General features: G+C 37.0%; 1 protein-coding gene across 7 annotated transcripts in view; it reads left to right on the forward strand.

Annotated features, from left to right (window-relative positions):
* The first annotated feature begins 99 nt into the window (after positions 1-99).
* Positions 100-13,911, forward strand: part of LOC113947481 (dynein heavy chain 5, axonemal-like) — a 153,602-nt gene continuing 139,790 nt past the window's right edge. For all 7 annotated transcript variants that reach the window (XM_027644062.1, XM_027644063.1, XM_027644064.1 and 4 more), the window contains exons 1-9: positions 100-191; positions 457-643; positions 3,519-3,619; positions 5,102-5,290; positions 5,392-5,466; positions 7,808-7,894; positions 9,309-9,380; positions 11,844-11,945; positions 12,849-13,035. In XM_027644062.1, the coding sequence (XP_027499863.1) occupies positions 481-643; positions 3,519-3,619; positions 5,102-5,290; positions 5,392-5,466; positions 7,808-7,894; positions 9,309-9,380; positions 11,844-11,945; positions 12,849-13,035 (976 nt within the window). In that variant the 5' untranslated portion in view covers positions 100-191; positions 457-480. The remainder of the gene's footprint in view (positions 192-456; positions 644-3,518; positions 3,620-5,101; positions 5,291-5,391; positions 5,467-7,807; positions 7,895-9,308; positions 9,381-11,843; positions 11,946-12,848; positions 13,036-13,911) is intronic.

Here is a 13,911-nt window from a genome sequence, read left to right on the forward strand (position 1 = left end):
TGGGTTGTTAGCTGGGTTTGTGTAGGGGTTGCCATAGCAGCTGCAAGCAACGCCAAGTGCCCAGGCAGACCGCAGGCTTTAAAACCTGCTTGACACTAATTAAGTGCCTCAGTCGACACTCTGTGCCGAGCTCTTCGCAGCCAGACCTGCGGCTGCCGTCTAAGAAGAAGCTTAACCTGTCGCCCCAACACGTGAGTTCCCACCTGCAGGAGCTTAATTAGAGGGAAATTATAGTTATGCAGTTAGAAATAAAGTTTTGGTGACAGGCAACCTTAGAGGAGCTTTTATCATTTTGAAATCTGCTTAGATCTTCTCTTTTTAAATCAGTGACCGCAAGTAGAGAATTGTTTTTTCCCTTCCTTGCTAGTCTGATACTGATGCTGTAACAGGGATAAAAATACTGAAGGTGCGGTAAATAGGATGTTACATTGTCCAGTCATTTTTTGTTGATTTTAGGTTGATTTTTGTGTGGTGGAGCAGATGGAGGAGACTGTGGGAGGTGAAACCGAGTTAGGGGGAAGAGTCAAGCCTAGTTCATTTCTTGGTCACTCTGCACAGCAGGAATCAGAACAACTGAGAGGAATGCAGCTTTCTTCCAAACCTCATATTGATCTCTGTCCACCTCTCATTGCTATAAAAAAAGGTAAGGGGGAAAATAATAAGTACTTCATGTTGACTTTGTATGGAAAAGAAATCCAGGAACAAAATGAGAAACCAATTATTAAGTAGTGTGTTTAAGTGTATATATGCTGGGTGGGTATGTACTATTCTGAATGTACCAATGTAGGGACTGCAATGTGCAGATTGCAACTTTATAAATAAATAAATATGTACCTATCAATAAGCAAATGGATCTATGCTTCTGACATTCTCCTGTTGGGAAATTTTTATTGTGCCTCTTGAGGTGGATTAAACACATATTTGTGCTGAAATACATATAAAAATTAATAAATAATGCATTGGACAGTCTTAACACCATAACCGATTCTCTAAGAAGTCTGCAAAGATGCTTGATGAAGCAATTCTTTGTATACAGTCACATACACTTGCATCAGTATGCAGCACCTCAGACCGTCCTTGGATCCATCCCCGAGCAACAGCTCTGCTGCCCAAAGATAGACTCTCAGCCTGGCATTCCAGGACGGCTACAAGACAATGCTGTGGCTGTTTCTTATCTCATTACCAGGGGAAACTATACTCCCTTACAGGGAGTTGTTCTGCCTCTGGCATTCCTGCTTCCAGCCATCTTAACACCTCCTTCACTTGGGCCCTCTTGTTCTTCATGCCAGATCATTCCTGGGTTACAAATTACTGTTGCTGAGAGGTTAAAATTCAAATTTCCCCTTCACTCCTGTAAGATCCTCCAATAGAAACTGTTGAAGTGTGGGCTGGCTGAGCAAAAAGTGAGGTGGATTGAAAACTGATTGAACGGACAAGCTCAGAGGGTGGTGATCAGCAGCACAAAGTCCAGTGGGAGCCCAGAAGGTAGTGGTGAACCCCAGGGGTCAATACGGGTCCAGTCCTGTTCAACATTTTCATTAATGATCTGGATGATGGGGCAGAGGGTAACCTCAGCAAGGGTAGTGATGGCACATAAATGGGAGGGATGGACCATACACCTGAAGGTTGTGCTGCCCTCCAGAGGGACCTCCAGAGGCTGAAGAGAAGGCTGACAGGAACCTCAGGCAGTTCAACAAAAGGAAGTAAAAATTCCTGCACCTGGGTGTGAACAAGCCCATGCAACATTACAAGTTGAGGGCTGAACACCTGGAGAAGAGATGGACAGGAAAGAACCTAAGGGTCCTTGTGGACACTCAAGTTGAGCGTGAGCTGGCAATGGGGCCTTGTGGCAAAGAAGGCTGATAATGCCATGGGCTGGATGAGGAGTATTTCCACCGGGTTAAAGGGGGTGATCCATCCTCTCCACTCAGCAGTGGTAAGGTCTCACCTGGAGTACAGTGTCCAGTTTTAGGCTCCCCAGTACAAGAGAGACATGGATATACTGGAGAGAGTCCAGTGAAGGCCATGATGAAGGCACTGGAGCACCTCTTCAGTGACAAAAGGCTGATGGAGCTGGATCTGAGGGGTATCTTTTCTATGCATATAAATACCTGAAGGGAGGGTGTAAGGAAAAGGGAGTCGAGCTCTCTGCAGTGGTGTCCAGTGACAGCATCAGAGGCAGTGGCATAAACTGAAACACAGGAGGTTCTCTCTGAGCATCAGGAAACACGTTTGCATTGTGAGGGTGACCGAGTACTGGCACAGGTTGCCCAGGGAGGTTAGGGGGTCTCCATCCTTGGAGATATTCACAAGTCATATGTAAATGGTCCTGGGCAACTGCTTGTAAGTAACCCTGCTTGAGCAGGGGAGACTGGACTAGACTTCTAGGAATCCCTTCCAATTTCAACCATTCTATGATTCTGTGAATAATACATTATAATCAGGGGAAAAGAGATACAATCTGTAAGAAAATTTATAAGGAAATCAGAATTTCAGTTTTATCATATATTTAGAACAGATTAAACAGTAATTCATGAAAGTTTAGTGAGTTGCTCATTAGCATTACTGGATGCTCCACTGATGATCCTATTTGCTGCTAATGATGGGACATAAATATCATATTTGGAGAAATAAAATGGGCTGAAAGCAAGATGTAGAAATTACAAATAGCATTGTTCAGTGCTTTCAAATAATCATCTTTTTGAAACTAATTAAAACAGTATTTCTGCTAAGGAGAGATAAAGCAATATTTAGGAACGCTTTGTAATTAAAATTTTAAAAAGAGAAATGGCGGCTGACTGGAGATAAGTTACTGTACTTAGTATTAGGAAAACATAAATACTCTTATTTGTTCCTCAAATTACTTAAAATATTCAAGTCCTAATTTATAGAAAAACCCAAAAGCACGCAATAATTTTTTTATTAAATAAGTTAAAGGGCTTCCAAAGCTCTTAAGGAGACTTAAACAATCAGCAGAACATAATTACACACCCTAAGATAGCTTCATGCCCTAAAAATATGTGTCCTGTTTTTATTGCAAATATTATTAATCTTTATTCTTCAGGTGTAGCATGAGCTCAAGTTGTCTTGCAAGTCTCTGCAAGTAGCAAGTTTGTTAGAAATACATGAGACTGACAATGAGAATTTATAGAAAGAAGTAACAGAAAAGGAGTGACAATAGCAAGTGTGAAAAGTGAGAGTATTTCAGAGTCTCTATTTTTTCCAAAACTGATTTCTTCAAGCTAGTACCTTATACTGTTTTTTCTTACCTCTTTTGCTATCTTTTGGCACGGTTTGAAATTCAGCTTGAGATTTAGGTCATCATATGACGTCTTTTCTATCTAATGGCTTCTAAGGGTTTCTGCTGAGGCATGTTTTCTAATGTTCCTTTCTTGTCTAGTTTCCCCACACTAGAAGAGATTACCCAGCAGATATGAAGACACAACATTGCAGATCTTGTAAATGCATTTGTTATGCATATACCTGAATAATAAGTACTTGCCATTTTTTTTAACTAGACAAAGAAAGTAAGTACCATAGACGTGGAGCGAACCTGAAGACAAGGAGCACTGAGCTAGGATCTGCTGTCGCAGAATCATCTTTGACTGCTGTTCTTCCGGCAAGTGTTTTAATTCTAAAATAGGTGGTGACTCAGGTGCCTTTTGTCTGCTGAATTTTCTTCTTCACAGATTTTTCTTCAAGTCTTCACTGACAAAAGCTTGGTCTAATACTTAAGTGTTCTGGGTTCCTTCGGTCATTGTTAATTGCAAGAAAAAAAGAACAGTGAACCACTAAAAAGTGTCTACGGTGTTAGGTCACTGAATTTCTGTGCTACAATGTCTGTCACTGGAATTTTGGTTTCTTTGGTGTATTTTTTTCTATCATCCACTGATATAGCCGTTTCTTTGTCATGATGAAAGTGAATATTTTTTAAGAATACTTGAATAAGGTCATACTGCATATGCAAAGAAGGCATATGCAAAATAAGAGATCCAGCTGTTGACAGGGAAAACAGAGGTGATAAAAGACTGACATAGATGAGTTGGGACTAACATGGTGAATCAGAAAAGATGTAGCTTTTAGAGACACCAGAAGGGCACTGACCAACAACTACAGGTATTCAGGTGTTCTTTGTATCTCTGGGTCTCAAAGAAATGCAGGTAGAGAGGAGTAATGTAACACATCCATTCAGAGTCTGGGGTAAGGCTAAATGGTAGGAGGGAGAGGTGGACATTGGACACCTTTTTGTTTTTTTAATCCAAGAGTAGTATTAATCATTACAATTCCTAGTTTAGAGTACTGGTAAGGGTACAATTTATCTTTGTTTTTCTTCAGTGAAAATTGTGAGGTACAGGCACACTTTAGACATCTCCAGACCCCAGATACTCATGTCAGTGGGAGCTGTGTGTAGCAGGAAATGATCAGTGTGGTGACTTTTTTACCCAAATCTTTAGTGTTTCATATAGCCTCTGAAGATTTTCTCTTGACTTAAAAATGTTACTCACTATGTCTATTTTCAATATTGTTTACACTGTTTCAATATTGTTTACAATATTGTTTTTCTACATTAATTTCCTTCTTTATCATTGTGCTGCTACCTTTATATGATCTGCACATTCGTCATCAATCTTATATTTGTTTATGTGGTGACTGATTTTATAGTGTATTTTTTTTATTTATTTCCTTTAGGGCACCAACTTGATATTATATATTAAAATGCTGGCAGTATATAGATCTGGTACCAAATCTGGAATATGGACATAGAACAGTTTGGAAGCTGGATTCGCAAAGCTGCGATTTGAATTAGAGCCTTAATAGTGCTAGATTTGTATTGTGACCTTAGCCTGGATCCACATCTGGTTCTGAGGTCCTGATCTGAAGTTTCAGATCTGCAGTTTCCATAGTAGCAGCTTTATAGTGAGAAGTAATTTTGGCCTAACAGGTTAATTATCAATGTTCTTTTCCCTATGCATTCCTTAGATGTAATTTTTTATGTTCGTGCTTGAAGTAGTTTATGAAACCAGCTTAAAGATCAACAACATAAAATACAATCCTTAACTGAGGAAAAATGCTCTCTCTATAACAAACTTTTATGTTCTAGACAACTGTTAAGAAAAGCATAGTACTTCCCAGTGAAAGTAGAAAAGAACTAGCCAAGCAAGCCAAAGTAACCAAAGAAGAGAGAAGAGCTCAGATAGATGGAAGACACAAGTATTTGATATCAAGATTAGCAGATGGGATAGACTTGAGTGAGCAGCAAGTGGAGGAAGCTATTATTTCTGATGACAAGGTAAATATGAATTAAATTATTATTGCTAAAAATGTTTCCAAAATTTTTAGTCTTTTGAAACTACTTCACAGTTAACTACAATTTTATCTTTTTTTTTTTAGTTTCAACTTATAGAACAATTCTTTGTCCCTAGTGGACTTAAAAAGTTGCTCTTCTTTTACCAAGATATATTGCAGGTACGTTTCCATTATTACTTCTGCAAAGGCAAAGTTGCATTTTTTAAAAAAATAAATCACTTGACTGTTACAAAATACCGAAAATCTTAACAGATTTTTTTTTCTATGCATGCCAATGTGGAAAGAACTTGGATCTCATTGTTTAGATGAGATCCATTGTTTAGATCCATCATGGCTTACATGGAAATGGGTGGATGCCCTGTTCTGTGACATAGTTTGATACTGTTCTTGTTTTCATAAAAGAAAACTTAAAAATGGCCAAGTAGAGTAAAAATCTAGACTTCAAAAGTGATAAAGGTAATTGAGACAGTGTTCACAGTATTCAGAGTTTAAAATGCTAGATTAGCTAGCATAAGTATTATAGGAATGGGAGAGCTACCTATGTAAGAACTATTTCATCTTCTTTTGGTTTGAAATGCACCAATTCTACAATGGACAAAGCAGTTATTCAAGATAGTGAAAAATGATGCAATTTCTTTCTAAATTAAGGTGGCTTCATATTCAGGTCTGTCCCATTCTGCAGAAAATAATCTTAAGCTTGGAAAACTAAGACGAGAAATAAGGCAGTTGTGGTCCCCAAGCTGTATTTTAGTTTCCTTAAATTTTGAGAAGCAGCAGCCTCTGCATAAAGAGCAAAATAATTTGTTCAGCTTCCACTGAATGTGTGATATGAGAAGGTGCCAAGTGACCTTGACAATTGTCTAACACAACTGTTGTGGGCTTTCAGAAGTTCAGAAGTCCTTCATCAGTCCTTTCAGATTATGCCATTGAGGAGCCATGATAGGGGAGAGCTAACTCACCATGTGGTGGTATTTTAGGCTAGTTGAGGAGAAAATCTGATTAATATGCTTGATCATCAGCTAAATGCAAGAATGAATTACAGAATCATTATTACCTAGATAAATTAAAAGAACTTTTGAGTGTTACTGGAATTGCTTAGAGACTTTGCAAAGCACAGAATGAGCTCAGCTGTCAAAACAGTTTAATCAGTTTTTATTTCACTGGGATGTGCATACACATTTCTACGATAAATGTGTTGTTCTCTGACTTAAATCAAGATGAAACTAAAAATCTTGGCATTGTTTTCCTTAACTGACAAGTCAGAAATAAATGTCCAGCCTGGATTAAATGAAACATTTCATTGCTGCATTTAATTTTGTTTTATTTTGACCTTTTTACTCATTAAAAAATTATTTTATGAGAATTCTGTTTCAGAAGCAGCATAGCATAAAAATAAATGTTTCTGATGGAAAGTATGAATGCCATCTGTAGCATCTTCCACCACATTCTGATGAGTGAAGAGCTCATTAATTTGACTGTTCAGTCAACAGTTTGATTTCAAACATATTGGAGAATTGGAGATTACTCAAGGGCAGTATTATACATGCTTACCCTGTTCTTATCCATTTTTGACCATTCTTGGAGACAAAATATGGGCCAGGGCAGACCATTGGCCTGGCAAGTAGGCATGTTTGAACCAAGATTTATCAAAGCACCTTTCTTTGCTGCTTCTCACCTCTCTTTTTTCACCAGCTTAGGTGCATGATGTTCACTTGAAACTGTGCATAAGGTTCAGCAAATGCTGATTTGGGGTGGAAGTGGGGAGCCACCACTGTATATCATCCATCACACGTTTAGTCTAGCAGGAGCTGAACACTTGACTTTTTTGGAATAAGGCTCTCTTCAACTTTAAAGAGAAATATACCTGCAGACTTATTCCACCTAATTTTCTTCACATTCTTCTAGGTTTCAACAGATTTTTTACCAAAATGCATGACACAAAGTTAGGGGGAAACAGATCTTTATTAGGCTTAAACTTTTTTCTTGCTTCGAAGAGAAGAGGTTGTAGATACAGCTCAATGGAGAGGGACCAGTGGCAGCAAGGCTTCTCAGAGAGAAGAAATGGTTAAAGAAATGGGCAGAAAGCTAAATTTCTTTGCATTGTTGGCAGGATCTCACTGACAGTATTGCTTGTGAATCCCACTCACAAGTACATTATGGCACTGCAGACCAGGCACATGACTCTACCTGCAAAATAACCAGTTGGTTTTCACAGAGGAAATTGCTCTAGGCAACACTTCAGATTTAATTTCATTATATTTTCTGAGACTTTTCTCCCTTCTTATTTGATTTTTTTTTTCCTGAAAGAATGGGGCTATGAAACTGTTTACTGAGGACTGGGAGATTCACGCAAAGCTTATTCTTCAGAGAAAACCAACCTTGTGATTTCTCTCTGGGAGTTACTAAGTGAATCAGAATGAGCTTCGTTATATTCGTATGGCTAAAGTATTTGTATTATAGAATTTTTATTTTATTAACCTCTTATTTATAATTTTGCTAGCAAAAGTCAAATGCATCATTGAGTTCAGATGCGTCAACGAACAGTTTGCCTCAGAAGAAGTTGTTTATTACCATGGGTTCCACTGAGGTATGGTTGAAAAAATTGATTAGATGACATTTAAAAAGAGAAATATTGAAAAAGCGTAACAGTTGTGTGGTGTTATACAATTTTTTTTGTAATTCTTGGATAGATATTTAAGGATATAGTCTCTGTTCTCATAATGCAGGATTTCCCAACATTTCTTGAGCTGAAGTTGGCACTCACCAGTAAAGAAGTAGTGGTATGACTATCTGAGAGGAGAGCAGGTCAAATAAACCCTGGTTAAAAAATCACAGATCCTAACTTTGTTTTAATGATTGCATGTCAAGTATTTTGCAGTGCTTGTGCACTTCTAGTTTAAAAGTACAGTTCTTCAGTGGTTTTGTATGTCCTTGCATATAATAATTATTCCAAAAATACCTGTAGTAAATCCTTTATTCCATTCAAATTCTTTTAACAACCTCCTCACTCTAATGTCTAAGCATTATTCAACAGCATATTCAGAGTAGCCATTAAGACTTCTGACTAATTTTTTTCTTTCCATCTCTTTTGGGGGAAATTGGGTATTCCATATACAATTTTCTTTGAATAAGGCATAGTGATGTTTTGGGTTTTTGTTTTTGTTTTTGTTTTTTTTGGTTTTTTTTTTTTTGTTGGGCCCAAGGAGCTTATGTTAGCATTGTAATGTTCGAAAAGACATAGCTGAAGAATTCTCTCTTGCTTTCAGGGAAAAGTGACGTTCATTCCTCTGCCAGTTGGATCAACTGGAATGGCTTTTCAGATTCATTACAGTTGAGTTATTATTAGGTCTAATAGATTAAAAATAAACATCATTCAAGTACTGATTTGGAACTTCTATATTACTTCAGTCCATCAAAACAATGAAAATACATGTTAAAAGGTATTTGGATGGAACTTTTTAGCAAGTTTCCCTTTTTTTAAGTTCCCTTTTTAAAAAATTAAATAAATCTGTGGTCTAAGTATTTATGAAAAGAAATTTAAATGTTTGAAAGCTGAGGATATCTGTGGGTTTTTTCAGTAAATTTATGTTGGCAGATTCAGAAAGAGATTAGACAATCTCATGGATAGGTCCATAAATGGATTCTAAAATGATTAGACAGGAATATGTCATGTAACAGCTCTCATACAACAGTTGCAGGTGGTCAGGGAATACAAGAAGGATGGACTCTAGGAAACAGCCTAACTCACAAGCTCTCCCTGAACTGCATTTTCTTAGTAGAGGTCTGTCCAGAAGGGCACTTTTTATGTTCTTATGTCAGACAGAGAAAACCCAGTATTTTATTTGAAAGGGGCAGATTTTAAAACATCTTGCAAGCAGTTCACTGTTTGAGTAATTAATATTTTACAATTCTGTTTTCAGCACATCTTTAAGCTTCAACTAAATTACTTTTACTGTATTCATGTATCCTTTTTAACAGTATGCATTTTGTTCTTTTTACAGAACTTTAAAGGAACTTGTGCATTTTTCCTAAGGACATCAGATGACGTTATAACTGCATCAAATGTCTCTCAGGTCAGTCCAAAATCATGCGCTGTTTGCAGCATACTTGATATTTTCTCAGACCTTTTTTCTCTCAACTGGAGTCAGAAGTAGGGAATACTTTCATGAAAATGTCTAGTTCTATGTTTAACAGAAGTTCTTTTTCATGTGAATAAGTATCTGTGATAAAGAAAAATTCTAATGATTTATAAATTAGATACTGCAATATTATTAAAAACAAGATTTTAATAAAAATTCATCATTAATTAGTAATTAAAATATAAATTTTAATGGCAATAGGGAATAAAGACCTAAACCAGGAGATTTTATTTTAAGTAATGAGCCTAAATTATGGAAATGCTGCACTTAAACTGTATCTTTTAGACTTTTAAAATAAAGATGACACTTGAAAGTAACTAATGGAAGGTTTTTCAACTCTTTATAGCTTCTTTTGTATAAGAAATATGCTGTAACAGCCTTTTCTTACTTTGAGAGATACTCATGTTCTTGGGAAATATTTGCAGGAGATCATCCAGATACTAACATCTAAGAATAGACATAAAGGAAATAATGGTTGTCCAAACACTTCAGTTGCCTGCCTTGGTGCCTTCTCTCTACAGTTCTCTTGTGATCACCCTCTTTTGACAAGGACTGTCAAAGTATCATCATCAAACTTCATTCATTATTTGAGGCAATATTTTTAGGTTCTATAGAAGGTAAAACAAATTTTGGTTTATCCCGAAGAGCTGTGTAGGAGCAGTTGGAAGGAGAGCCTGAGAACCCCCTAGAAATACATGCATTTATCTGCTATTTCTCAAGAAGAATAGTTGAATCTTCAGCATCCATTGGAAAGAAATGGATTAGCTAGTATAACACCCTTGTCATAGAGATTCAGAAGTCTTAATTTTCCCCGTTTCCCCTTCCCTGCAACAAATGTAAACACTGTCATATGGGAGAAATTAGCATTGTTAAAAGCATCTGACGGGGAAAAATAGAGGTCAGTTAATTTCTGCATTGCCCTTCTGTTGCTTCCTTCTGCTATTTTCTTAGCCCACCCTCTTGCAGGAGGAAGTAGTTTAGGAGACCTTTCTTGTGGGCATTGCCTCCCAGGGAACATGTTCAGACATGCAAAGAAACCTGGTCTTCCTCATAAGCACTTCTTAAGCAGAATGATGCCTTGATTGTCATCTGTAATTCCTCCACTATATGGGAAAAAGCTTTTTACCCTCTTGTACTCTAGAGGGATTATAATGCTGTAGTATTGTTAGGACATAGTATTTCACCCATACATAGTAACTAAATGTCTTAAATGCAGTTCTTTTGCATGCCAGTGGAGAACTTGGAAGAAAAAACTAGTGAAATTAATGACCAAGATGGCCAAGAGTGTAAAAGCCTCTACAAAAAATCATTTATAGAGGCTTTTCTAAAACACTCTGGAATCACTGTCTTTGCACGGGTCAAAGTTGGGAGTAGAAGCTTCCAGGGCAGAACTTAGTACACTTTTCCTCATATCAATGAAGCAATTATGATGAAGGTAAAATCAGTGTATGTTTGTGCAGTTCAGAAGTTCTGAATGAGGCTCCCTCTCTGATAAAGAGGCATATCCAGAGCCAAAGTGGCTAGTCAGTAGGGGTAGTAGAAAGCACACAGCCCATGTTCAGGATGTATACATCAGTGTGCAAAATGCTGGTAACAGAAAAGCCAACGAAGCCATAAGTGGATAGTGTTGGGAAAAGATGCAGTTCCTCGCTTCTTCTAATTTATGCTTTGTGTTCTGCAGTAAAACTCCACCCATCAGTACTGTCTTTCCACGGCTTCAGCAGTTTACTGCTTCTTGCTTCACATTAACTAGACCAAGATAGGATAGAATAAAATAGAATATTTTAGTTGGAAGGGACCTACAATGACCATCTAGTCCAACTGCCTGACCACTTCAGGACCGATCAAAAGTTAAAGCAATTTGTTAATGGCATTGTCCAAATGGATCTTAAACTCAGATAGGCTTTTGCCTGCCTCTCTAGGAAGCCTGTTCCACTGTTTGCCCTCTTGGTAAAGGAGTGCTTCCTAAGCATAAGCTCATTAACAATGAACTTGAGAGAGCTGTGCAACCAAGAGAGGCATTTCTTGCACGATACATTTTTTGTCCTTTTTAGGCATTTGTGATAGATGGAAACTGTTCCTGTAAATGAGATAAATAGACATATAGTTCTGTTAAAATTAATAAATGCATTGATGTTATATGTTTAATTTTAATTCTTTGCTGGAGTGTTGCTACAGTTTGGGACTGACTTTTCTGTTGACTCAAGAGCAAACCTTGGAATTTGGTTGAATTTTATTTTCTGTCTAATTCAAATTTGGTAGCTGGGGGGCAATATCCTCATGGAACCTATATAGTTATGGACTGCCATATGTCTGCCATGTATCTGAATTTCACTCAAATAGTGTGATGCTGCAGAAGTTTATATGCACTCTGCTAATTTTTGTTTCTTCCTGAAGGAGGTGAATTTTGGTATGTTTGATTGTCCTAATGGAAATACCCTTCAGGGCCTGGAATTTTTCTTGTCCCAGATCATGATACCAACACTTAAATCCCAACAGGTAATCAAAAAACTAGTTGTTTTTTTGTTTTTTTTTTTTTCTCAAGAATATGTGGAATTAAGGCATGTGGCTGCTGCAGTTCTGTTTGTGCATTAGTTGGACGTAGAATAGAGGATACAAGAAGGCACAAGTCTAATACAGACCTTTTGGGGAGTTATGCAATTTGTATAAAAGTGTTTGAAATTCATGTAGTTATTGTTTATTTTCAAGCAATAGCACCAGCTGTAATTATTATGTTAAAGGAGAGCATAACATAGCAATTATACTAAGGTATCACTGTGATGACTTCATTAAAACTAGATTGAAAGAAGTTTCAAGTCCTTCTGGCAGCACAAGGGATCAGTCCATGACTTTATCGTAGACTGTGGACAGCAATCACTGTATAGCAAACAGACTATCCAGCTTCTTTGCATTGTCCTTATCCTGTGGCACTCACAAAGCATCAGAGTTGGTTCAGTTTCCTCTGGAAGTACACGTTCAGAGGTGGGAAACATAAAGAAGCTCAGTGTCTGTTGAGAATGCTGATGTTTTATGCTGTTACCATATGCCGTCATTTTCTCGCACCCAGGAGCAGGAAAAGAGATTAGAATCTGTTTTCTCTGTTCAGAAGGAGAAAAATCAAGCTAAAAAATACAATTTGGTATGAAGTCAGTGAGAGCAGGGAGACATTTTTATTTCTTAGAGCCTTTTGCTAGTTTGTCTCTTCTTGTCTAATAGAATAATTAAATCAAGGCACACTATAAAGATGAGTGTATTTCAAATGGCATGATGATAAATCTTTATATACTGCCATGAATAAGAAATACCTTTCTAATGAAAAATACCTTTTGTGATCAAAAAACAAAAGAAAGTGTGATCCTCATTTTAATTTTTTTTTTTATTCATAAATCATAAAATAATCAGAACTGGGGAGCTGTGAAAGAAGGCTTGAAGAGCAACCAGATACAAGACTTTCTGTATGCAGTGGATAAATTTGTGGGTACTTTGTCATCATCAAGACAGAATATAGAAGATAAAATTCAGCTCACGAAAGTGGATATTGATATTTATGTCAGCAACTTACAGAACCCGTCTGACTACATAATTGCAGGTGAGTAATTCATACACCAAAGCACAGTGGTGCTGTTTATAAAATAAATGTTATGTCATTAGTAAAAATTTACTTTGAAGAATTAATTCATCTTCCCTGAGCTGTATACATTTTTCTACTTACTCTTGCCGGGTTTCTGACTACATAATCATAAAATCATCAATCATTTGCCCATCCTTTAATTCATAGTTCTTAAAGAATTAGGTAATAGCTTCATATATCATGTAAGCAGCTGCCTTTGCACCTCCTAGTTTACTGGCCAAGTAGTTGCTGAGTGAAGCCATCTACTAGTTTGTGTACTGTTCACTTTCTTTAATACTGGAAATACCCTATCCAATATCAAGTCTGACTCTGTGAATAAAACCAGATGTATTTATAAAAAAATTTGTTTATACATATATGTTTATGTAAGAAAAAGAGTAGTTATGTCTCTTTCAACAATAGCTTTCCGCCATGTCGTGTCAATATTTTCAGAGTGAAATAATGCCAAACCAGTCAATACTTTGCAATCTTTCTCATCCCTACAATAGCCTATGTTATGAGAGCTTCCACAGAACTACTGACCTTAAGATTAGATAATAATGTTGTATAGCTGGACAAGTTCTTTAGATCCATTAAGTAGCACAAGCTCCATTAGTCCTAAATGTAATGCACCAGGCGAACTGGAGTCTTTCAGCTGCTAGGGCAGTCTAAAAGATATGCTGACTTAAAAATCTAGCGGTTTTTTATGGCTGTTAATAATGGTGTCTGTTATGGGATACTTTTAATGTGGAATAGACTGCAGTGGCAGAAAGAGAGAAATATGAAGTAAGCTCTTACTTATGAAATGCAAGCAGAAAAATATACACATAATTAATGCATTTCTTGGACCTATGA

This window comes from Corapipo altera, unplaced genomic scaffold, assembly GCF_003945725.1.
Source record: "Corapipo altera isolate COAL_440 unplaced genomic scaffold, ASM394572v1 24b, whole genome shotgun sequence".
NCBI classification, from domain to species: Eukaryota; Metazoa; Chordata; class Aves; order Passeriformes; family Pipridae; genus Corapipo; species Corapipo altera.